Source organism: Heterocephalus glaber, unplaced genomic scaffold (genome assembly GCF_053883595.1).
Source record: "Heterocephalus glaber isolate CG9 unplaced genomic scaffold, H.glaber_assembly_v1.0 deba00001497, whole genome shotgun sequence".
Taxonomy (NCBI): Eukaryota; Metazoa; Chordata; class Mammalia; order Rodentia; family Bathyergidae; genus Heterocephalus; species Heterocephalus glaber.
This window is the reverse complement of record NW_028258320.1, coordinates 27,435,784-27,462,925: the sequence shown is the minus strand read 5'-3', so window position 1 is coordinate 27,462,925 and position 27,142 is coordinate 27,435,784. Positions and strand designations below refer to the sequence as shown.

General features: G+C 38.2%; 1 protein-coding gene across 4 annotated transcripts in view; it reads right to left on the bottom strand.

Moving 5' to 3' along the window:
- The window catches only part of Slc16a9 (solute carrier family 16 member 9), a 78,771-nt gene that overhangs the window by 13,712 nt on the left and 37,917 nt on the right, over positions 1-27,142 (bottom strand). For 3 of the 4 annotated variants that reach the window (XM_087184813.1, XM_004858285.4, XM_021239116.2), the window contains exons 2-3: positions 21,035-21,266; positions 3,153-3,296 (exon numbers count right to left, since the gene is read on the bottom strand). In XM_087184813.1, coding sequence (XP_087040939.1) covers positions 3,153-3,296; positions 21,035-21,230 — 340 coding nt within the window. In that variant the 5' untranslated portion in view covers positions 21,231-21,266. The remainder of the gene's footprint in view (positions 1-3,152; positions 3,297-21,034; positions 21,267-27,142) is intronic. The other variant, XM_087184814.1, reaches the window with a different exon arrangement.

Here is a 27,142-nt window from a genome sequence, read left to right as displayed (position 1 = left end):
ACTACTCAGCCATAAAGAATGAAAAACTAGAGTCATTTATAGCTAAATGGATGCATATCGAGGCCATACTCTTAAGTGAAATAAATAGGACACACATGTGTAAATACCGAATAGTTTCTCTGGTGTGAGAAACTGATAGTGTAAACAAGGGTTAAAATGATTAAAATGAATAATTGATAATTTGAAATAGGAAAAAAGGTCCAAAGACGAAGGAGTGAAGGAAGGGGAAGGGGAAAGGAAAAGAGGGAAAGGAAAACCTATGAGAAAAGAAAACAAATGGAAATGAAATCCATTTTTGGGTGAAAGGTGCACAGGTAATGGGGAAAAAAGTAAGAACAAAGATATATCATGTACAGGTACAAACACCCAATGGTAAATGTAAATGAATTGTATACCTAAAATGTACCAATAAAAGAACTAAAATAAAATAAAATAAAATAAAAAAGAAAATTGGCAAGCTATTATTTTCCTCGAGGTATAAAAACCTAAACAATATAACATTTTCAATTCTTAAGATCCTTAAAAGATCAATTGGTAAAACAGAATTATGCCAAATAATATAGTTTAATGTTATTCTGATATTTTAGATTGTAATTGTATTTTCTATATTCTTTAATCTATTACACAACTATTTCTTATTCAGTGGAACCTCTTTAATAGCCCAAAACTGCTCTTATAGTGTTGAACTAAGAGGTGAGAAAGGAATTGTAAAAAGGAACATATATGTATTAAACTCCTCTGTGTGCCTCTTAATATAATTACCTCACAAACAGCCATACTATCTCTGTGAATTCATGAGTCTACATTATAGAAAATAAAAATGGAAGCTCAGAGAAGTTGAATAATTTTTAAGATCACAAAACTAATAATTGTGGTTATGCTAACTTTCCTTCCACTATGTCAAAGCAATCATTACCAAACCCTACAAGATGGAGGCTTTGACCATGCTCATTTTAAAAATGAGGGGGAAAAAAAGAAAAGAAACACATTTATAGTCTCACAGCTGGGAAGCAGACATAGCTAACCCACTTGGTCTGACCCCAGAGATTGCCTATTAGTGCTAGCTCTTTCTGTTTCATATCGTCTCACTTATGAGACCACCCAGCTCATACCAGACACAGGAAAGTCCTTGGAACATGATTTTGCATAGAACTGATGCTCAGCAAATTTTACCCTTTGTTATGGTTTACATCTAGAATGTTCCCCCAAAGCATCATGCACTCAAGGCAGGACTTTTGGAAGATGAATTGATCATGGGGGTGTTATAGCTGAATATGCTATAGGTACATTAGGAGGTAAGGCCTGGATTAAAAAAAAAGGCAGGTCACTAAAGGCTTGATCTAGAAGAGTATACCACCCTCCCTAGCTCCTCATTCTCTTTCTGCTTCCTGGCTGCCATGATGTGAGCAGCTTTCCTTGGCCCAGGGTGGTTTCCTTCCTCCATGCTGGTTCTGCCTTGGAATGAGCAGGCTATGGATTGAAACCTAAAGCCATGAGCGCAAGTAAACCACTCCTCTTTTCAATTGTTGGTGTTGGGTATTGTGTTTCAGTGATGAGAATATAACTAAGACAAATTTTGGTACCAAAGAAATGGGGTTGTTGGTGTGATTATGTGACCAGGTGGTTTAGAAGCCTTTGGAACTGGTTCATGGAAGGAGTTTGGAAAAATTTGGAGATGCAGGCTAGAGCAGCCCTAGAATTGCTTTAAGCTGATCTTGATTCTAGTAGAGCTCAGAAGACCAGAATACTGATAGATATGTATACAGTAAAGATCAGAAAGATCAGGCTCAGGAGGTTTCAGTGAGGAATAAAAACTCCATTGGCAGTTGTACTATAAACCATGCATGTTATGCTCTGGCAAGAAATATGTTGGGCAGGGGATTTAGCTCAGTGGTTTCACCGCCTGCTGTGCAAGCGCAAGGACCTGAGTTTGATCCCCGGTACCAAAAAAAAAAGAAAGAAATATGTCTACGTTTTTGCTCATGCCCTGAGACTCTGTGGGAGATTGAGATTAAGGGTAGCAAACTAGTGAATCTGGTGAAGGAAATTTCAAGGCCACCCAACATTCAGGCTGTGGACTAGGTACAGTTGTTGGCTTTTAGCCAGATTCACATTGAGAATTCAGAGCAAATGATATAGCTGAATGATTTTTAAAGTTTTTGAGTTTCACTAGAAAGAACCTGCAAGATTAAAGGGGAGCATGTTTGCTGAAAAGATTAGCATTAAAAAGAAGCCAAGAACTTTGCATTAGGACAATGGGAAAGATGCCTTGAAGGCATCTAAGTAGTCAGTAAGACCCCACCCTTCATTGGTTCAAGAGTAGGAAAGTGAAAACATAAACTCTTTTGAAAACCTTTGCTTTGAGAAGAGAGTCCCAGCCCCTCTTACTTGAGAAGGGCCACATAAGGAACTGGTTTGCTGGGCATGGTGGCTTACATCTATAATCTCAGCATTTGGGACCATGAGGCAAAAGGACTGCTGTGAGTTCAAGGGCAGCCTGAACTACATAGTGAGAACCTATCTCTAAAAATAAAAATTAAAACAAAAATTTTAAAATAAAAGCCAGGCATGGCTGCGCATACTTATAATTTCAGCATTCAGGAGGCTGAGGCAAGGGATCATCAGGAGTTTGAGGACAGTCTGGTTTACATAGGAAGTTCAAGGCCAGACTGGAGTACATAGTGAGAACCTGTCTCAAAAAACCAAAAGCCAAAACAAAACAACATGTCTTAAAATCCACTTTTTACTTCTACTGTAACTTTTGATTTGGGCCTGACAGAAGACATTGTGGATCGCAAAGAGCTATTTGTGAACACAAATATCTCAACAGAACCTTCTTTAACTGCCCAATGGGACATGGGCCACTTCCTAAGTCTGAGAAGTGATAGATGCCATGATATCTAAGTTTTATTTTCTTCTTCTCACTTTTCTTTTTTACTGCTATTTAGAGACAAGTGCTAACATGGAAACCCGTTGTCCTGTGCCTTGAAGGAGACATAATATTAAAATAACAATTTTGGGAGAAATGGTCTTAAAAGTAAATTATTAGTAAACATTTTTACTCCTTACATTAACTGAATAACATACCTGACACAAGTGAAATGGCATATGATTTGCAAAGTTAGAAAAATCATTTTGAACAAGTTCCTTACCTACAATAATACCATAAGAAAAAAACAGAAAGTAGATATTGGGGGCAAAACTGCTCAGCATCAGGCCTCCAGCCACCATGAAGCCACTGAAGATTGTGACAGATCTTGCTCCAAAAGATGAGACACAGAGACTGCACACAGGACCTATAAAGAAAAATTCAAACCTCCATTTATTTAACAGTAACCCCTTTCCCATAATGAAGCGGTCTATACATTGTAAGTTCAAAATGACTCTTTCCATCATAAAACCACACCAAAAATAAACATTTGCACTACTATTTGCTCCGTGCTGGACAGTATGTGAGGTATTCCCATAAATGATCTCTCAATTCATCTTAATGTTACTATAGCCCTGGAAGGTACATACTACTTATTCCCATTTTTTATAAAGAAGTTAAGAAGTGGGGGCATTGTGGCACATGTCTGTAATCCTAGCTCTCAGGAGGCTGAGGCAAGAGAATCAGGAGTTTGAAGCCAGCTTGAGCTACATAACATGTTTGAGGCAGGCCTGAGCTACATAGCAAGCCTGTCTCAAAACAAAATAGAGCAAAAAAAGATGTTAAGGGTTGGGAAGATCACGTAGTCTAAAAATGAGGGTTTGAGACTCAGACTTTATTTAAATTCCATCTTTATTTAAAATTAAATACTTCCAAGTTGTTTCCTCTCTCTGTGCTTTAGTTTCCTCATCTGAAAACTGGAATAAGAACAATATCCAAATTCTAATGTTACAGTGCACCACTGGCTGTCCAAGACAAACAATACCAAGTGTTAATAAATATGTGGAGCAAGCAGAATTCTTACATACTGCTGGCCTTATCTACCAAAACTGAATGTAGCATTCTGTTAAACCCGGAAGTTCCAATTCTATGTATATATCCAATAGAAAGGCTGTATCAAAAGTTATCTACATAAATATCCATAGCAGAACTATTGATAATTACTAAAACAAAGAAGCCCAGATGTTCATCAGCAGTAGGGTGTATGAGCAAATTGTGGTATATTTGTACAATGGCCTGTCATATGATAAGATGCATGACCTACAGCTACACATCACAGCATGGATTTAGCCTCACAAACATATGTGGAGCAAAAGACACCCAACACAAAAAAGTACAAATCATGTAATTCCAATTATAAAGCGTACAAAACAGGCAAGATTAATGTATCAGGACAGTGTTTTCCCTGCAGGAGGAAACTAGTAGTAAGAGTGAAGCAGTCAGAAGCATCGCTGAACTTCCAGGGGGCTGCTTGTGTGTGTGTGTGTGTGTGTGTGTGTGAGTGATCCCATGGATGTGCTCTGCTTGTGCGAAGTCCTCACACCTTATTTTCATGACATGTGTGCTCCTCTGTATGGATCTTCTATGTGGATCTTTTCTAAGTTGCCACCGACTGAAAAATGATGAAATCCTTCCTCAGCCTCTCTATTGGTAAGTGGCAGAGACAGGATCCAATAATCCTAAACCCTCCAATCTTCTAATACCAGAGTCCTTTAAGCATGATTTAAAACTAGATTTAAGACCATACTGCTCCCAATGCTTATGGCTCTCCCACATTTCTCCCTGGTCATGAACTGGCTTCTGTTATTCCCATGCCCTCTTGTGTGAGGCAAGGGAAAAGAGATATATGACAAACATAGGGGAATACTCTGCACCAGTATTTTTAAAGGAAAAGCCATTTGAAACGTCAAACTTATTATCTAATAGTTGAGCTGTCTATATATGCAAAGAGAAATACTAACAGACTTCAAAAGTAGAAATCATCTTAAAAGTCAAATTTCATAACTAAATGTCTGACAGAATAAGGCACAATCCTCTTGTTTACCCAACTTTATTGACACAGATGCCCAGCATTTACAAATTTAACAGGCACAATGGAATTGAAACACATAGAGATTATGACTGGCATACTTGAAATGTTCCAATTTGCACCCTCAAAATAAAACTTTAAATATATGATCCTCAATGTATGTTAACTCCACAAACACAAGGGTGTCTAAAGGTCGGGGTGAAGAATACAAATTTTTCTTCTCTGAGTATTTTTTAAAAATTCTTTTATTGGTACATTTTAGGTATACAACACAATTACTTTTCTCATCGGGAACTTGTACCTTTATGTGATGCATCTTGGTTCTTATTTTTTCCCCATTCCTAGCCCTCCCTTCAACCCTCCACCCTTCCCTATTTACAAAGACTTTATTTCGATTTCTCATCATTTGTTCTTTTCGTTCTTTCCTTTCCCCTGCCCCTCCCACTATTCCTACCCCTTTGGACCTTTTCTTCCTATTTTGCATTATCAATTATTCATTCTAATCATTGGTACATTTTACGTATACAATATAATGACATTCATCATTGGAAATTTGCACCTATACATAATCTCTCTTGGTTCTTATTTTTCACCCTTGCCCAGGCCTCCCTTCAACCCCTCCATTCCTCCCTAGTTACAAAGATTTTGTTCCTATTTTTCCATTTCCTTGTATTAATTCCATTCCCTTATTTCCTTTCCCCTACCACTCCCACTTCCTTCCCCTTTGCCCCTTTTCTTCCTATTTCACATTACCTATTATACATTTTAGTCCTTATTTACACTTTCAGTTTCTCACACCAGAGAAACTATTCAGTATTTATACATGTGTGTCCTATTTATTTCACTTAAGAGTATTGCCTCAATGTGCATCCACTTAACTATAAAGTCTCTAATTTCTCATTTTTTATGGCTGAGTAGTACTCCATTTCATAAAAAACCACATTTTCTTTATCCAGTCTGCAGCTGATGGGCATTTGGGCTCTTTCCAACTTTTAGCTATCACAAACTGTGCTGCTATGAACATGGGTGCACATATATCACTGTGGTACGATTCTTTTAATTCTTTGGGGAAGATACCCAGCAGGGGAATAGCTGGGTGAAATGGGACTTCCAGTCCTAGTTCTTTGAGGTATCTCCATACTGATTTCCACAGTGGTTGTACCAGTCTACACTCCCACCAGCAGTGGAGCAGGATTCCTCTTTCCCCACAGCCCCACCAGCATTTGTTATTGGTTGATTTCATGATAGCAGCCATTCTTTCTGGTGTGAGGTGGAATCTCAACATTGTTTTCATTTGCAGCTCTCGAATGACCAATGATGTTGAACATTTTATCATATATTTATTTTCTATTTCTACTTCCTTGTCTGAGAAATGTCTGTTCATTTCAGATGCCCATTTTCGGATTGGGTCTTTAAATTTGGGAGGTCTGATCTTTTTAAGTTCTTTATAGATTCGAGATAGTAGACCTTTGTCTGAGGAAGAGCAGGTGAAGATTTTTTCCCACACTGTGGGTTGTCTCCTCACACTGCTGGTGGTTTCTCTTGCTGTGCAGAAGCTTCTTAATAAGAAGAGATCCCACTTGTTGATTGTTTGTGCTAGTTCACAGGCAACTGAGGTTTTGTTCATAAAATCTTTTCCTACACCAATGTCTTCAAGAGTTCTACCTAACCTCTGTTCCAACTGGTTCAGAGTTTCTATTTTAATATTTAGATCTATAATACATTTCGATTTTAGTTTAGTGCATGTCAAAAGACATAGGTCTAGTTTTAATCTTTGGCAAGTTGAAGCCCAATTTTTCCACCACCATTTATTAAAGAGGCTATCTTTCCTCCAGTGAGGGTGTTTGGCTCCTTTATCAAAGATAAGATGGCTGAGTGTGTGTGGTGTTGTTTCTGCATCTTCTAATCTGTTCCACTGGTCCTCAAGTCTGTTTCTTTGCCAGTACCATTCTGTGTTTATCACAGTAGCTTTGTAGTATAGTTGCAGGTTGGGGATTGTGATAACCCCTGCCATGTCTCTGTTACCTAGAACTGCTTTTGATATTCTGGGTCTCTTCTTGTTCCAAATGAATGTTTGGATTGTTTTCTCAAGGTCCATGAAGTATGCTGCTGGGATCTCAATTGGAATTGCATTGAATCTATATAGCAGTTTTGGAAGTGTGGCCATTTTCACTATATTAATCCTTCGTACCCAGGAGCAGGGGATGTCTGTCCATTTTCTGATATCATCTTCAATCTCTCTTTTCAGAGTGCCATAGTTTTCAGAGAAGCGGTCTTTGATTTCTTTCATTAGGATGATTCCTAGGTATTTCAGTTTTTTGGATGCTATTGTGAAAGGAATTATTTGCCCTATTTCTCTCTCAGTGAGTCTGTCATTGGTGTAGAGGAAAGCTATTGATTTTTGTGTGTTGACCTTGTAACCAGCTACTAGACTGAATTTGGTTATTAAGTCTAGAAGACCTTTTGGTGGAGTTCTTGGGGTCTTCTATATAGAGTATCATGTCATCTGAAAATAATGACAATTTGACTTCTTCATTTCCTATCTTTATTCCTTTTATTTCTTTCTCTTGTCTAATTGCCATGGCTAATGTTTCCAAAACTATATTGAACAAGAGTGGTGATACTGGACATCCTTGTCTTGTTCCTGATTTTAGTGGGAAGGATTTCAGTTTTTGACCATTTAGTATGATATTGGCTGTTGGTTTTTCATAGATGGCTTCTGTCAGTTTGAGGTAGAGACCATCTATTCCAATTTTATGTAGGGTTTTTATCATAAATGCATGTTGGATTTTGTCAAATGCTTTTTCTGTGTCTATGAAGATAATCATATGGTTTTTGTCCTTGGTTCTATTGATATAGTGTATTACATTGATTGATTTGCATATGTTGAACCATCCCTGCATCCCTGGGATGAATCCCACTTGATAAGGGTGTATGATCTTCTTGATGATCTTCTGCATTCTATTTGCCAGTATCTTAAGGATTTTTGCATCTATGTTCATTAGTGAGATTGGCCTATAGTTCTCTTTTTCAGTTGGATCTTTCTCTGCTTTGGGGATCAAGGTGATGCTTGCTTCCAGGAATGAATTTGGGAGTATTGCTTCCCTTTCAATTTCATTGAAGAGTTTCAACAGTGGTGGAAGTAGTTCCTCTCTAAATTTCTTGTAGAATTCAGCAGTGAAGCCATCAGGGCCCAGGCTTTTCTTAATTGATAAGTTTTTAGTTATGTTTTCAATTTCATTGGTTGATATTGGGTTGTTTAGAATTTTTAGGTCTTCATTCAACTTTGGAAATTCATATGTATCTAGGAATCTGTTCATTTCTTCTGTGTTGTCCATCTTATTGCTGTATATGTTCTGGAAGTAGGTATTGATGATCCTCTGGATTTCTGCTGAGTCTGTTGTAATATCACCCTTTTCTTTCCTAATTGCATGGATTTGGACCTTTTCCTTCCCTTTTCTGATAAGCTTGGCTAAGGCCTTGCCAATTCTGTTGATTCTTTCAAAGAACCAACTCTTGGCTTCATTGATTTTTTTGTATCGTTCTCTTAGTCTCCATTGCATTGATTTCTCCTCTGATCTTTATAATTTCCTCCCTTGTATGAGCTTTGGGGTTGTCCTGCTCTTCTTTTTCTAGAAGCTTGAGGATAAACATCAGGTTGTTTAATTGGGCTCGTTCTGTTTTCCTAATATGTGTATTCACTGCTATGAATTTCCCTTGTAAGACTGCTTTCATTGTGTCCCATAGATTCCAATATGTTGTATTGGCGTTGGCATTTAATTGAAGGAACTGTCTGATTTCTTCTTTAATTTCCTCTGTGATCCATTGGTTATTCAGAAGTGTGTTGTTCAATTTCCACGTGTTTATGAAATTTTTCAAGTTTCTTTTGCTATGGATCTCCAATTTCATTACACTATGTTCTGGTAATATACAGAGAATAACTTCAATTCCTTTGCACTTACTTAAACATGTTTTATGTATGAGTATGTGGTCTATTTTGGAGAATGACCCATGTGCAGCTGAGAAGAATGTGTATTCTGGTTTTGTGGGGTGGAAGACTCTATAAACATCTGTTAAGTTCATTTGTTCAAGAATTCGTTTGAGTTCTAGTATTTCATTACTTATTTTTTGTCTAGTTGATCGATTTGTGACAGTGGGGTGTTGAGGTCCCCCACTACAATTGTATTAGCACATATATGACTTTTCATGTCCATTAGTATTTGTTTTATATAGTTGGGTGCACTAGTGTTTGGTGCATAGATATTTATGACTGTCATGTCTTCCTCTTGGATTGTTCCCTTTACAAGGATGTAGTGTCCTTCTTCATCTCTCTTCATCAGTGTTGGTTTGAAATCTACTTGATCTGCCAAGAGGATAGCTACTCCTGCTTTTTCAGGTTCCTGTCACATGGAGTATTGTTTTCTACCCTTTAACTTTCAGTCTATGAATTTCCTTTTGAATTAAGTGTGTTTCTTGTATGCAGCATATTGTTGGATTTTGCTTCTTGACCCATTCTGCCAGTCTGTTTCTTTTGACTGGTTAATTGAGACCATTAACATTGATGGTTATAACTGAAGTGTATTGACTTGTCATTGCCATGACTTTTTCTTTTTGTTGGGTTCTCCCCCTTTCCATTTAATTTCTTGTCATGCCAGATGGGTTCATTCTGCTTTGCTTCCTGGGGTTGTGATCCTCAATGTGTGTTCCTAGGATATTGTGTAAAATTCTTTGGAGTGCTGGTTTGATATTCACAAAGTTCCTAAGGTGCTCTTTGTCATGAAAGTATCTTATTTCTCCATCCATTTTGAAAGATAGTTTTGCAGGATACATCAATCTGGGTTGGAGGCTGTTTTCTTTTAGAGTTTTTTATGTCATCTGCACTCTCTCCTGTTTCTTCATTGACTCCGATCAGTCTTATGTTATTCTTCTTTGCATCATCTAGCAGCTGCTGGATTGATTTCTCATGTTCCCTTGTAATTTTGAAACAATGTTCCTTTTCCTGGTCATTAATTGCAATCTTATCTTCTATATCTGAAATTCCGTCCTCACATTGGCTCATTCTGCTGTTTAGACTTTCAATGGAGTTTTTCATCTCCTGAAAATCTGTTTGCATCTGTTTTATGGATTCCATTTGTTTCCTATGGTGGGATTCCATCATGTTCCTCAGCTCCTCTCTAGATTTATTAATCATGTCTTGCACTAGGAGCACAATTTCTCCTGTTATCTGAGAAATTATTTTCTGATTTCATTTTTTCCAGATCCCCTTTTGTTGCCAGTTCAGTGGGTCTAGGTGGTTGAGTATGAGTGTTCCATCTCATTTCCCTTTGGGGTTGCTGTAGGCGATCTGGAAGCCTGGTTTTGAGACTTATTTACATGTTTTCTCATTTCAACTGGGGGGGCAGGGGGAGTGCTGTTGGCATCCGTGCAGCTCACCTCCTCTGAGCTGGGAGAGGTGGGCCAGGGGCCAGGAGCACCAATAGAGATGGTAGCCCGAAAGCCCCTTCCTCTGGACCATGAGCAGTGGGACAGCGGCTCAGAAGCCCCTACCTCTGGGCTGGGAGCAGCGAGATGGACGGCAGCCCAAAAGCCCTTTCCTCTGGGCTGGGAGCGGTGGCAAAAAGACAATAAGCCTGTCTTTTTATTTTTTAACCTACATTACAGAGTAGCCACCAAGCAAGAGAATACTGATGGTAGGGAAGGGAAGGACAGGCTGATTGGGGCTGGCATTTTGGATCTCTAGTGTTCAAGGGTGATTATTTTCCAGTTAGGTCTTATTTTGGGGGATACATGGTATATAGCCCAGGGTGGCCTTGAACTCACTACCCTCCTGCCTCATCCTTTTGAGTGCTGGGATGATAGGCATGCTCCAACACGCCCAGCCTGTGATCAATTATTTAATCATTTTTGCCTAACACATAAGTCTTTCCAAAAAATGTTAAGTGTTAGAAAGAACTGAGCAAAAATTTGACAGATGAAAAGAACATATTGAAAAGCTGTTTTTTTTAAAAAAAAAAATCTCATTTTCACCTTACCATCTGCTGCTAAATTAAAGGGGGTAAATCTTGATGTCAGAAATTAAAGACAAAGAAGTTTAGAGCAGAAAGAGGCCTTGGAATGGCTCAAACACTTCATTTTAAAAATGATGATACTGGAGTTCAGAAAGATCGTGTGGTTTGGCCAAGCATCCATAGCTAGTCAATGACAGGGTTAAGGCCAAAATCAGCCCAGTGTTCTTCCCACTTAAGAAGTATTGCAATCAGTGTCTGATTTTTCCCCTAAAAGTCAAAATATGAGTGAAAAACACCAAAGCAACTTTGTTAATATTGTACAGAGTAAGTACTTTTACAAACATCAGACTAAAACATAATATTCATGATCACTTGGTATTTCATAATATTCATGATCACTTGCTCAACTTAGAGCAAGTTTGTTTTACCCTCATCCTTGGAGAGTGTAACCAAAACCCAGCCATTATTCTCACCAATTCTGGAACTGCCCGGTACACTGGGAACTGGCCAGGGCAGCAAAATCTTGTGGGAAACAGGAATCCCAACTTCCTTAAAAGAGTGAGGCATGCTGGAAACTAATGCTCAAACCCACCTGTGCCAGCACTTGGAACTCTTTCAGCAAATGTGGTTGGCTGTATTGCCTTACTATTATCTTGAGGATTTGGCTACTTATTCATAAGGAGTTTGAAGGCTGGAGGACTTAAGGCGGAAAATAGGGGAGAGAGTACTGTTAACTTGGGGCGTTATGGTGGGTTATCATGACCCATTCATACTTTTCTAATGAAATTATATACTTTAGCATAATGGTATCTGGCTGTGCATCTCCATAGCTGCACCTGGGGGATTTGGAAAACCATCTTTGTGTTCACCCACTTGGCACAACTAATGGCAAGGTGTGTGCACCTGTGCAAAGGTGTCAAATCGAGATTTTTATCCACATAATGCTCCATGTATTGTGTATGTATACTTTAGGATCATGGGGGTAAAATACATCCATACCATTTTTCTGTTTTGTAAACATCTAATTTGCCATAATGGAATCTGGGTGTGGCTCACAGTAGCTGTGCCTGTGGAAAACAGGAACCCATATATGCATTCACCCACTTGGCAGACAAACAGCAAGATATGTACAGGAGTTTCACAGCAGCAACAGGTGAGTTTTACCCTGAAATTCGCATCATTGAAATCACTGAATTTCTTGCATTTAGGATTTGCTTTTTTTTTTTAAGTTTTCTTTTGATTTTTCTTGTAGTAATAGCCCAGTTCAGTACAATGGCACATGAAAAACCTGGTCATTGTAGCTTTAGGCAGTATATGCCCCAAAAAAGCCTTTGAAATACAGTATAAAAATATATGCCCTGCTAGATGCGAATACATATATTTTCAATTTAGAAATTTATCCTGGAACTCAGCCACCAGATCTTTATTCATATAGTAATGAACCAAATGATATTGTGAACAGACTTATTGCTCCCATCTCCCAAACTAATCAGAATGTGACATTCAACAATTGGTTTACCAGTTTCTGACTGATGTTACATTTGCTAACAGAGCATATGTTGACCAGCATAGGAACTGTATACAAGAACAAAGCAGAAATTCCCAATGAAATGTTACAACTTCAAAACAGAATTGTATAGTACAATTTTGGATTTCAGAAACATATAACATTGGCCTTGTATATTGCAAAGAAAAACAAACTGGCACTGCTGATGTCAACATTGCATCATGATGGAAAAATTGACAGAGAAGCTTCAACAAAACTGAAGCCTACAATAGTCACTTTTTACAACAAAACTAAAGGTGGAATAGATGTTGATGAGTTATGCAGCCAATATGATGTCACTCTAAATGCAAAGCGTTGGCCAATGGTTGTGTTTTACCTGATCCTAAACATGTGTGGCATAAATAGTTTGATAGTTTACCAAAAAAATAACAAGTGCAAAATATCACGGAGAAATTTTCTTAGAATATTGGGACTGGAACTCATGAGAGATCATTTACAACAGAGAAAGAGAAAAATGTTTCTGCCCAGGGAACTACACCAAAAAAATGAGGAGCACACTAGTGAGTTCACAGGTGAACAGGCAAGTGCAACATCACAAAAACCTACTATGACAACAGGAAAACTAAAAAGATGTCAACTGTGTCCTACAAAAAAGGAAAGAAAACAAACATATGTGCTATAAATATAAGTGATTGTTGTGCATGGAACATGCAGTTGTCATGTATGAAGACTGCTTTGGGTGTGACAATTGAAACAAAGATTATTTCTGTGGTAGACTTTTGTTTGTATTTACATTGCCCTGCTCACTTCAGCAGCACATATACTAAAATTGTATTTACACTGTAGTTCACATAGGTATTTATTTCTGATGTTATCTTTAAGGTTTTGTAAGCAAGTACACAGCTGATGTGAAAATATTGATGTCTATTCTAAGTACTCATTAAGTATTTGATATTTTATTTCATTTTATGGATATCTTATTTCCCTGCTAAGTGCACCTTGTACAATATAGTAAGAAGCTCCTGACAAAACAGCCTGACCAGCGAGATGTGAAGTATGTCCTACAAAAAAGACAGAAAAGCTATGCACATGTGCTATCAGTGTAAGACAAGATGTGTGTACAGAACATGTTGATGATTATTCTAAACATGCAATACATATTAAGCATTTAATACTTCATTTTATTGATATTTTACATTTCTGTTAACTATGCTTTGTATAATATAATAAGAACCTCCTGAAAAAACAGCAAGACTAGCAAGATATCAAGAACGTCCTACAAAAAAAGACAGGAAAGCTAAGCACATGTGCTGCCAGTGTAAGTGATATGTCTGTATGGAATGTGCTGTTGTCATGTGTGAAGACAGCCTTAGGTGTGATAATCAAAGAAAAGATTATTTTTGTTGTAGAGCTCTATTGGTGTTTTCACTATAGTTCATATAGGAATTTATTTCTGTTGTTATTTTTTAGACTTTGTAAACCAAAAAACAGTCAATGTTGAAAATTTTGGTGCTTTTTTATAAACACTTAATAAATATTTAAAATTCAATATTTTTTTGATATTTTTAAGCATTAAGTACTCATTAATATACTAAAATGCATAAAATCAAAATGAATAATTCATCAATAGAAATACTTCTAAAGAACAGATGTGGGTTTTGTACACCCTTCAGTATGCTTCTTTGACACCAAATTGCCATGATGTCCATAATTAAGTCTGCTTTAAGAACAAAAGTACAGAACAAAAGATCTCCCTGCTGTTTCAGCAACTAGGTTCTCTGAAAACAGCCCTACCCATCTCCTTGAATTTGATGAATGCATCCAACCAAAAGTTGCTTTGGTTCATCTTAAAATTGCAAGGCTATCAGTGTCCTTTAGTTGTTACCTTCTGTTCCTCCTGTACAAATCAGGTTTCAACCTGACAAACAGAACCAGTAAAAAATCCACATTAAGAGATTTATGGTGAGGTGATACTTTACTAGGTAGGCAGGTCCAGAGTCTATGGGCAAGCCCGTCAGGAAGGGCAAGTTGGAACTCTCAGGCACAGGCTGAAGCTGCAACCCTCAGGCAGTATCTCTCCTGGGAAAAGCTCACTTCTGCTCTTCCCGCTTTCCAACAGATTCAATCAAAGCCACCAAGATTATCTAGGATAAGCTCCCTTTCTGAAAGTTAACTGCTTATAGACTTTATTTACACCTGGAAAATACCTCCACATCAATGCTGAGATGAGAGTACTATTTGAATCACCAGGGAATGTAGTTTAGCCAAGTTGATGCATATAACTAACCGTCACACCTCCCAACACAATCCTTCTTCTCCAGCCAAATTTACTCCACTAAATAGGTCATCTGCAGTGCAGACTTCCTTCTCCCTGTCTGTCTACCTGTAAGAGCGCATCCTCTCATCTGGCCCACCTCAAAGACTATCTCTATAAAGCTACCAGGCAGCTCTTTTAAGTAGCAATCTCTGGTCTTTACTACTTTCCCTTCTGCCTACCTCTTCCCTGCCTCTCCCTTAATTCATTTAGGTCCCCTCTCTTTGGCTTGGCAAACCAAATTCAAAAGAGAATCCCACCTAGATGTTAAGTGTTAACTGCTAAGTCTTTAGATTTACAAAACTCCAAAAATTAGTAACACACCTCCTTAGTCTTTAATTTTTTCCCAAAGGAAATACAGAAGCTACCTAAGAAGGTGGAGGTCTTTTGCAAAGAAGAGAAAAAAGACATGTGCCATGGATGATCAAGATCCCACTTAGCACATCAACATTAAACTTTCTTGTCCTGTAAAATCCTCTGGCATCCTCCAAGATGGAGCTTTAAGCCTGGAGCCCCTGTATAGTCTCAAAATTGAGGCCCTTGAATAAACCTGATTCTTTCCCACACTCTGGTCTCCAGCTGTGCACAGACCAGACTTGCCCAGGTAACACCAGTCAAAGAAAATAATCAAAATGAAGTAGCCCAGATTGGAGCACTTTAAATGGAGTCAAAAAGGCCCGGTTAATCAGAACTGAGACATGTCCACAGCTGAACCTTGGAACTGTGCTACAGAAACACCCACTCAGTTAACTTGGATCCAAGTTAACCTTTGACATTGTTAACTTCTGCCATCCTTCTGGACAACCTTCTCTTCCCCCAAACTACCTCAAGACTGAGACCATACCCAATCCCTTTCTTTCAAGCTATATTTACTTTTGCAAGCAGAAGTCAGAATTCCTGCCTAACAAGTTATGTAATTTCCAACCCCCATGCAGTTTAATGCTATTAATACAGCTACTCAAAAGCACGTCTCAAGGCTGCTTGAATCTGTTTTCCAGGATTACAACCCTATCCCAAAATAAGTGTGTTTTTGTTTTTGTTTTTGATTTTTTGGTCTCGACGAAGTTGATTTTTATCCTCAATGATCAAACCTGAGATTATTTCATCCTTGCTAGTCTCCTTGGTATTTGTGAAGACTCAAATTAGTAGTGACCTTTTTTTCTGTCTCCCCCCTGAAACTACAGATCCCTTATAAGCACAAAGGCATCTCCTATTGTGGGATCCTTAGCACAGCAGAGACCCTATAAATGTGTCATGATGATGAACTCACTGGCAATGTGCAAGCCAGGGAGGAAGGACCTTCTATTCCCAGCTCTATTCACCCCAAGTATCATCTGGACAAACAAATACCTCAGGCAAGATGAAGAAATATTTTTTCCTCAATTATTCAAGGTTAAAGGAAACCCTGTCTCAAAATTTAAAAAATAATTTTTTAAGGGGCTAGGTTTGTAGCTCAGTGTTTGAGAGCTTTGGGTTCAGTCCCCATTACTGAAAAAAAATTAAAAATGATCAATAATGAAGGTTAGGAACCAATGTGATGCACACCTGTAATCCCAGCACTTTGGAAGGCTAGGGCAGAAAGATCAAAAGTTCAAGTCCCAGCCTGGGTAACTTGGTAACTTGGTGAGACCTGGTCTCAAAAGTAAAAAACATAAAAGGACTTAGAAATATAGCTCAGTGCAAAAACCCTACGTTCAATCCCCAGTACCCTGCAGCCCCTAAGAATTAAGGTTAGAGAGAAAGGAAAGTTCAGAATTATATACCTTTTCATAGTTCTAATATGCTATTAAGAACTACTGTCCATTTTGCAAATGAGAAGGGCACCAAAAGAAGCAGGGGGAGGGCAAGGGGAACATAAAAAGAATTAAGATATGTCATGTACATGTACCAGCTCTCCATGTTGAATATAATCATTACGTACTACAAACACATAGTAATAAAATTTTTTTAAAAAAAAGAATTACTGCCCAAATCTAGCTTTGTTCAAGAAAAGGGATAGGCTTTTAAATTCCACGTGTTTATGCATAAACTTGGGAAAGTTCTAGCTCTCCACCTGAATAGTCCCTTTCTTTTACAAGGTCTACAGTTTTGTTGGAACTGCTTGGGAGAATAATTTCATTTGTGAGTGATTTTTTTCTCCAATAACTAACATTTCTTGAACACTTACAATATGCCAAGCAGTTATTATTTGCAATTATTCCACACAATAATTAGATACATTTGGTCCTTTTATTATCTCCAATTTAAAGATGAAGAAACAGGCCTACCACATTACCCGAACTTGGGTGTCATTCTTTCTTTCCATTAGCGAATGTACATTTTGAGCACTGTCCTCTAAACCTTAAAGACAATAAATGCCCAGTTCATTGCACTGTTAAGAGGGTCAACTAAGATACAGCAAGTGAAAGAGGCTAGTATGAAGCCAGCACAGAAGGGGCTTTTAGAGAGCTGAAGGGAAAAGTACATGAAATGTACAATGTGTATGTTCCTTGGCAATGTACTTATTCGGCTGCACCTTGGCCAGTTTGGAGGTCAGACCACAGAACTGATCAAGGATGACACCAACCTAGTTTTCTCTGGATAAACCTGGCAAAGAAAATAGTCAATATTTTTCTCATATGGCATAGCCTGATGCATCAGAATGGACTACAAAAATGAGTTAAAATGCAAATTTGAGGGATCACTTCTTTGTCCTGTCCTTGCCCCTGACCTACTGGTTGGTAAGAAATTGGCTTTTTATGCAAGCTAAAACAATTCCTACATATCCCACTTTAAGAGTAACTGTATATATGAATATGAAGTTCACCATTTATCAATGTATGTAAATATATATACACATACATAAACTCATAAGAATGCAATGATGTCTATTTATGTTTTTTTCACTAGACCCCCAGCAGAACAAGGGTCATTGAACATATATTTTTTTGTGATATATGTGGCATTAGCAATGCCACACCTATGCAGAAGCCTACAGTAGTCCTCCTTATAAATACAAAAAGTTGAGACAATCTGAACACTAGAGAATTATCTAAAAATTGAAATCTCATTAAAGAAAGCTTCAATCAGTGGTACTTTCCAATTAAAAATCACTTTTGAGTCTTCAGAAAAAAATTCATGGGGCTGAGGGTGTAGCCCAGTGGTTGAGTACCTGCTCAGCATGTACAACACCCTGGGTTCAATCCCTAGTACACTGAAAAGAAATTCATGTATCTGAGTTCCATCACAGACCAACTGTGAATTAGATTAGCTTAGGGTCAAAAGCCAAGAAATTATATGCTCAAATTTTCTTTAAGTGATTCTAATTATTTCCCTGGTTAGGAACAACTGATAAAAGCCAGGTGTGGTGGTGTGCACCTGTAATCCCAGCACCCAGGTGGCTGAGGCAGGATTTCAAGTTCAAACCAAGCCTGGGCAATTTAGCAATTTACAGAGAATCTTTCTCAAAATAAAAAATAAGGGCTTGGAATGTATCTCAGGGAAAAGTCCCTGAATTCAATTTAATTGAGAGAGAGAGAGAGAGAGAGATAACGAGAGAGAATGAGAGAGAGCGAGGAGAGAGAGAGGCAGACAGACAGAGACAGAGATATTAGTGATAACCATGTGAGTCACCAACATGAAATATATTTGTCCTGCTTCCAAGGTAGTATTTATCTGATTTTTTTTTTTTCTTTTGGTACTGGGGATCGAACTTGGGACCTTGCACTTGCAAGGCAGGTGCCGGAACCACTGAGCTAAATCCCCAGCCAATATTGATCTGATTTTTTTCAGCAAAACCAAGTTGTCAAGAGAGTAGATGGTCAATGTGGCTCATGTACTGCTACACCTTGCTTGCTAATACAATACCACAGTTTTCAAGATTTATTGCTTAATTTATGCTACAAAGAACAAAAGGAGAACAACTTTCGATACGTTCAGTAGAGTTTGCTATGTTCACAGCTGGAAATAATGTTGAAAGTACACTAGTGCAAGCACACGCACATATATGTGTGCACTCCGGTAAGTGTTAGATTTTAAGCCATCTTTTTCCATCATTTCCTCATGCTTGAACTCTCTGCTCTCCTTTTTCTATGTTTATCTTCAAAAGGTTTGATCAGCAGATCAAAGGCCTTCCCATCCAGTTGATGACGTCGGGCCTGGAGAAGTTAAATGGCTAGCGAAAGTTCACTCAGTGGAAATGGTGACTGACACCAAGGCTCATCCTGGAGGAAATCTCAACTGTTTCTCCTCTTGCCTGGACAGACTTTATGAAGAGAAACTTTGTTCTCCAACTATGTGCCAACGGGGTCATCATTTCAATTATCTTTTGACACTTGCCAGAAGCCAGGGCAATTAGATTTTAATTTAAGTGTTTATTAATAGAGATAGTGACTAATTAGAAAACATTTTAAAACATTCTCTCATCTCCAAGCCAAGTTGTTGTCTAGAACGCAGTATTTTCAGATCCCTTTATTAACATATCCATTACCATTCACTTGTATTTTGATTGACTTGCAAACAATCTTTGTTTTTTAAAAACTCTTTCAGACAAATCTTGGACAATCTCTCCCTGTTTCTCTTGAGCTCATAATGGCAGTATTATTTTCATTTGTTTAGTTAGGTTATTTACCTTATCTGACACACCCAGATGACCCAGCATTGTTTTTCATGTCTTGCGCATCTTGTTTTTAATTTGACAAAGTATCAACAGTTGGAAGCAACTACTTCCCTTCCCACAAGAGCTCCCCTAAAAAGCTGAGACACAGTGTACTTTAAACCAAGAGTGGCTAATGCACTGTGTTTTAAACATATTTTCCTGAATCCATTTTAGAATTTAAAAGCATCTTACAAATCACTACATTCAATTTTCCCCACAAGAACAGAATGTGAACTGGAGACTGGATAAAGAAGATGTGGGGTTTTTTATAAAATGGATTACTACTCAGCCATAAAGAACGAGAAACTAGAGACATTTCTAGCTAAGTGGATGCACACTGAGGCCATACTCTTAAGTGAAATAAATAGGACACACGTGTAAATACCGAATAGTTTCTCTGATGTGAAAAACAAAGTGTAAATAAGGATCAAAATGTATAATTGATACTGTGAAATAAGAAGAAAAGGTCTACAGGAGTGGGGGAAGTGGGAGGGGTAGGGGAAAGAAAAGAAGGGAAAAGAAAAAATAGGAGAAAAGGGGAAAAAAATGGAAACAAAGTCTGTAAATGGGGAAGGGTGGAGGAGGGTGAAGGGAGGACAGGGGAATGGGGAAAAAATAAGAACCAAGATACATCATGTAAAAGTACAAGATCCCAATGATGAATGTAACTACTGTATACCTAAAATGCACCAATAAAGTTAAGGGAAAAAAAAAAGAACAGTGTGATGTGCTCAATGAATCCTGGCAAGTTCATAGCTTAAGGAAAGTGACTTCGGAAGTACTGACCCCATCTATGTCACCATCTTGGAAAATCTGTGCTAAAATAGTTCAAGGAAGTGAGAGTGACAATCGATGAATATTAATGCAGAGTTCAAACTCTGACTCCGGAAGTTGAAGTGGCACACAGTGTTAACAGTAAAAAGGAAAATAAAAATCTTCTACATTATCTCCAAACATAGAAATCATTACTATGTCCTATGTAACCACTTATTGTAATATTAATTTTGGAGATACAGAAAATACAACACATATACCATATATAATGCTATGTTAAAATCCTTAGTAACAGCATCATTGTGAGACAGGACTACACTTTGCTATGTCAGATTTTTCTCATAAAGTCATCATAAAATAGCACATGGGATTTGAGCAGTGAAGCTGAGTCAGAGGAGAAATCAAAAGTCATATGGAAATTAATTACTTAGAGGGCAGCTGAGCAATGGCCACTAACAAACCCCCGCCACAACTGGCACATGACCTCCACCTCACTGGTTCCACTGTTGGAAGAATGTGTGTCCCTCACTAGACTGTGAGCTTTGGAAGAGCAGGAACCATGCATGGCTTTGCGATTCAGCTGTTCACTGTTTGCTCCTAGCACACTGCCTGGCACACAGTAGCAATTAAACAAAGAAATGAAAGAAGGAATGATCGGCTCTCTTATGGGATTCCTGTATTTTCACACATTTATTACAGTGAGGGTGATGATCTCATCTCAAAGACAATTGGAAAATATATGTTATACTTTTAAAAGAGCCTTGCGTAATGCAAATGATGCAACAAATGTAATTAGATGATTAAAGAGTAAGGAGAGGCATAAATGTATCCACTTACTTGCAAGCAAGCCAACTCCACTTGCCAGGGACCCGACCCAGGCTGTTTTTCCTTTCCCTTCACCAAAGGCATCCAGCCACTCTATGTATAAGACTCCAACTGCTAGTGGGGACCCGTAACACAAAAACTGAGTGAAGAAGGAGACAAACACAATCACCCAGCCCCATCCGCCGTCGGGTGACTTTTTACGTTCCATCGTAAGGTGAAATCAAGGCAGTGTTTTCTACAGGCCCTAACAAAAACAGAACAGAAAAAGAAAAGCACATTAGAGTGTGGTGAGCACTGTATTTTGTATAAATAAATAAGTAAAGTTTCTAAACACATACATGGACAAAGTACCACTGACATAGCAAGGTAACTTTTAAAATTTCACTTGTTTCTATAAATCATGCAGCTACTAGTACAAAAAGATTTTTTTTCATTGTAAAAAAAAGACATAGAGTGAAATGTCTACTTCTTAACATTATCCCCCTTCACCAAGTTCCCATTCCTTCCCAACCACCAAAGAATCACTAATTTTAGTTTCTAGGGCTCCCCAGGAGGAGACCTTTGGGAAGAAGCGGATTTGGTAGGAGTGCTCTTGGGTCAGCATCTATGGTAGGGAACACTGGAAGGGAGAAGAGAAGTGCCATGCAGCTGGAAGGAAGGAGCTTCTCACAACACATAATAGCTACATTTTAGAAGCAGCCTGTATGTCCATCAACATATGAATGGGTAATGGAATGTGGTATTTATACACAATGGAGCACTACTCTGAAGGATAAATTTGAGTCATGTGTAGGAAAATGGGTATATCCTGAGACTAATGTTAAGTGAAATAAATCAGACACACAGGCTTAAATATTGCATGGTTTCTCTTACATTACAATCCCAAAGTATAAATGATTTAGACAGCAAAATAAAAGATAGATAATAAGGAGAGAAAGCAAGGGGCTTCTAATGTTCCAGAGCTGCCTGAGGGCTGCCCCTCATGCGGCCATGCTGATCCTTCACTGCATAAGGTCACCCCAGGAAGGGTGGTGAGCTTCCGGGTTCGGCATCCTCCGAAGGAAACCATCTGGCTCCAGAAGGGCGGTCAGCTGAAGGCTGTCTGCCAACAGCACTTCTAGCAGCTGGGCCAAAGCACTTTCACTCCTGCAAAAAGTGAGGGGAACTGGCAGCAGTCACAACATTCGCCAACTCGAGTGTTCTTTCAAAGTTTTCTCACACACTTACAGCAAAACCAGGAAAGTATTCTTAGATTTCCTCTTTTTTTCTACAAAAAGGGGCGTATTGTATATTATATTCTACACTTAGCATCCTTGGAGATTTTCCCCTATCAATACACAGAAAACATCCTTAGTCTTTTTTTCTTTTAACAGTACATGGCATCTCACCATATGGTTATATGTTTTGTTTTGTTTTGTTTTAAATTAATTTTGTTGGTACATTTTAGGTATACAGTATAATGACATTCATCACTGGAAATTTGCACCTTTACATAATCTCCCTTGGTTCTTATTTTTTCCTCCTTCCCCTGCCCTCCCTTCAACCCCTCCATCCCTCCCTATTTACAAAGACTTTGCTTCTGTTTTTTCTTTTTCTTATACTTCTTTCCTTTCTTTTCTTTCCTCTACCCCCCCATTCCCCTTACCATTTGGACCTTTTCTTTCTATTTCACATTATTTATTATACATTTGGATCCTTATTTACACTTTCAGTTTCTCACACTAGGGAAACTATTCGGTATTTACACGTGTGCTATTTATTTCACTTAAGAGTATTGGCTCAATGTGCATCTGTTTAGCTTTAAATGTCTCTAATTTCTCATTTTTTATGGCTGAGTAGTACTCCATTTTATTAAAAAAACACATTTTCTTTATCCAGTCTCCAGTTGATGGGCACTTGGGCTGCTTCCAAGTTTTAGCTATTACAAACTGTGCTGCTATGAACATAGATGCACATATATCACTGTGGTATGATCCTTTTAATTCTTTGGGGAAGATCCCCAGCAGGGGAATAGCTGGGTGAAATGGGACTTCCAGCCCTAGTTCTCTGAGGTATCTCCATACTGATTTCCACAGTGGTCACACCAGTTTGCACTCCCACCAACAATGGGGAAGGGTTCCTTTCTCCTCACAACTGCACCAGCATTTGTTATTGGTTGATTTCTTGATAGCAGCCATTCTTACTGGGGTGAGGTGGAATCTCAGCATTGTTTTCATTTGCATCTCTCAAATGACCAGTGATGTTGAACATTTTTTCATATGCTTATTTGCTATTTCTACTTCTTTGTCTGAGAAATGTCTGCTCATTTCAGATGCCCATTTTTGGACTAGGTCTTTAAATTTGGGAGGTCTGATTTTTTTAAAGTTCTTTATAGATTCTAGATAGTAGACCTTTGAGGAACAGCAGGTGAATATTTTTTCCCACATTGTATGTTGTCTCTTCACACTGCTGGTGGTTTCTCTTGCTGTGCAGAAGTTTTTTTAATAAGAAGAGATCCCACTTGTTGATTGTGTTAGTTCACAGGCAACTGAGGTTTTGTTCATAAAATCTTTTCCTACACCAATATCTTCAAGAGTTCTACCTAACCTCTGTTCCAGCAGGTTCAGCGTTTCTATTTTAATATTTAGATCTTTAATACATTTCAATTTTAGTTTAGTGCATGGTGAGAGATATAGGTCTAGTCTTAATCTTTGGCAAGTTGAAACCCAATTTTTCCAGCACCATTTATTAAAGAGGCTATCTTTCCTCCAGTGAGGGTGTTTGGCTCCTTTGTTGAAGATGAGGTGGCTGCGTGTGTCTGGAGTTGTTTCTGCATCTTCTAATCTGTTCCACTGGTCCTCGGGTCTGTTTCTTTGCCAGTACCATGCTGGTTTTTTTTTAATCACAGTAGCTTTGTAGTATAGTTTCAAATTAGAGTTCGTGATACCCCCTGCCATGTCTGTACAATTAAATGACAATGATAATACAACATACCGGAATCTAAGGGACACAATGAAAGGAGTCTTACGCGGGAAATTCATTGCAGTGAATACTCATATTAGGAAAACAGAGTAAGCCCAATTAAACAACCTGATGCTGAACTTCAAGCTTCTAGAAAAAGAAGAGCAGGACAACCTCAAAGCTCATACAAGGGAGGAAATTATAAAGATCAGAGCAGAAATCAATGTAATGGAGACTAAGAGAACAATACAAAAAATCAATGAAGCCAAGAATTGGTTCTTTGAAAGAATAAACAAAATTGACAAACCCTTAGCCAACTTTATCAGAAAAAGGAAAGGTCCAAATCCATGCAATTAGGAATGAAAAGGATGAAACTACAAGAGACTCAGCAGAAATCCAGAGGATCATCAATACCTACTTCGAGAACCTATATGCCAATAAGATGGAAAACACAGAAGAAATGGATAGATTCTTAGATACATGTGAATTACTAAAGTTGAATGAAGAAGACCTAAAAATTCTAAACAACCCAATATCAATCAATGAAATTGAAAATGTGGTTATATGCTTTGTTGATTGATCTATTTATTGAGTAGGCTAACCATTTGCCTGGTTCAAAAATGAAAATGGGGGGTAAGAATGTAGCTCAGTGGTAGAGCACTTGCCTAGAATATATAAGACCCTAGGTTCAGTTTCCGTACCACAAAAGAGCGGCAGACATATGGTCCACTGTCTACCCATTTCCCACCTAATCTTCATCTCCTCCACAGGTAACAAAACTTCTTGTTTTTTTTAAATGTATCTTTCTACAGTCTCTTTGTAAATACACAAGCAAACACTATAGATTTCCTCTATTTTCCACATAAAAATATGGCATATTATACCCATTGATATCTGCCTTGCTTTTTTCATGTGGCAAATATCTTGAAGCTCTTTCACATCAACACAAACTATCTTCCTTGTTCTTTTCTTACTGTTCCATTGAATTCCAGTATAGAGCTTTCTCTTAACTTGTTTAACCAGTTGCCTTTGGCTGGTAATGAAAACCAAAGCTGCTATGAAGAACCTTACATAGATATGTTTTGCTTATGTGCATATCTATTAAGCAAAATCCAAAAGAGGAATTGCTGAGTCAAAGGGAGTGTACTTTTGTAATTGGTATTTATATTACCTAGCTGTTTTCAAAGAGATCAAATCAACTTATCCCCAGCAATTGTGAAAGTGTTGTGAAACTTTTGGATTTATTTTTATTTATTTATTTATTTTGCAGTGGTGGGAATTGAACTCAGGACCTTGCGCTTGAGAGGCAGGCATGATGCCACTGAGGTAAATCCCTGGCCCAGCTTTTGGATTTTTTGACAATTTGTTGACTTTAAAACAGTTTTTCAAGCTAGGCATGGTGGTCCACACCTGTAATCCCAGCACTCTGGCAGGCCGAGGCAGGAAGATTGCAAGTTTATGTTATTTCATGAGTAAAAAGCCTTTGAAATTCCCAATTCTTGGGTATATCTGAGTGTATTTCTAGATTTTCTGTTCTACTCCTTTGGTCTGTTTAACCATTACTACATTAGTTTCATTACTAAGTCTTTTTATAAAAGTTTAAAAAATGTATTTCAATCTCAAGTGGAGCTAATTTCTCTCACTCCCCATCACAGTAATTCTTTTCAGTATTTTTCTAGCTAATCTTGTTTACTATTTTGCATAAGCTTCAGAATTGACTTGTTTGGTTCAAAAAGGGCTCTGATAGTGTTTTCACTAGGACCTGGTTAAATTTAAAAACAGACTTAAGAGCCACATGTGGTGACACATGAGTGCAATCCTAGCTACTCAGGAGGCCGAGACAGGAGGCTCACTGGAATGCTAAGCAACATCTCCAGCCCTTTTTATTTTTTTGAGTTTGAGACAGCATCATGTTAAGTTGCCCAGGCTGGCCTCAAACTTGGGCTATTCCTGCTTAGCCTCCCAAGCAGCTGGGATTACAGGTATGCGCCGCCACACCTAGCTATGCTGAATCTTTGTAGGAATATGGTGTGTTTTACATTTGTGCAAGTCTCTCCTTGTGCTCTTTGTATTTAAATTTTTCCTTAACATTTCCGTTTACTGCCTCTCCATGTATTTTAACATTTTTATTAATCTGTGTGTGTGTGTGTGTGTGCACATGCATGTGTGTGGTACTGGGGAATGAACCTAGGTATTTCACACTGAGCTAAATCCCCAGCAGTTTTGATTTTTTTTTTTAATTTTCTGTTTTGGAACAGTCTTGCTAAGTTGCTCAGGCTGCACTCACACTTATGATCCCCCTGCCTCAGCCTCCCAGAGTACCGAGATTACAGGCCTGCGCCACCACGCCCAGCTTACTTTCCTTCTCTTTATCTTTGCATTGAACAGTACATTCAGAATGTCAACTAATAAGCGCATACATTTTGGTCTAGTTCCTAATTTTAGTGCAGATGACTTTAAATGTCATAGTTTTGCCTCTGGGGCTTTTTTTTTTTTTGTACCAGGGATCAAACTCAGGACCTTGCTCTTGCCAGGCAGGCGCGGCGTCACCGAGCTACATCCCCAGCCCCAGATTAATTTTTATCAAGATAAGAAACCAATCATATTTTTCTACTTTTGAGTGTTACTACAGAGAATGGTGATTACATTTAATCAAATATATTTTCACTGAACAGCAAGACAATAATATGATTTTCCCCTTAAAACTTTTAATATAATAAATTTACATTTTCTCCTATTGAAACATCCATTAATCATTGGCTTAAATTTTCCTTGCTTTATGCACTATTATGCTAGTCTATTTTGCAGGAGGTTTTTGTTTAATTCCTAGGTAAATATGTCTATTTTTGCTTTTAGGTTTTACTAGGTTTGGGGCTCAAGATGGTATTACTTAAGTATTTTTAAAAACTGAAATTATTCTTTTTTCTAATATCTAAAACAGCTTACACAGCAGTGCATTGGAGACTAAGGTCTGATCTCCAGGTCCACGTCTCCCACTTACCTTTCAGTGTCTCTTCCATGGCAGGCTGGGAGTTGCCTTCACTAGACTCCTCTTTGCCTATAGGTTTGCCAAGCCAGTCCCTCGGCTGTTGTTTTATCAGATATCAGGTGAAGCCAGTAAGAATACCATTCACTCATTCATCTACGCACCTTCCTAATTAGCTGACAACGCATTTGGCT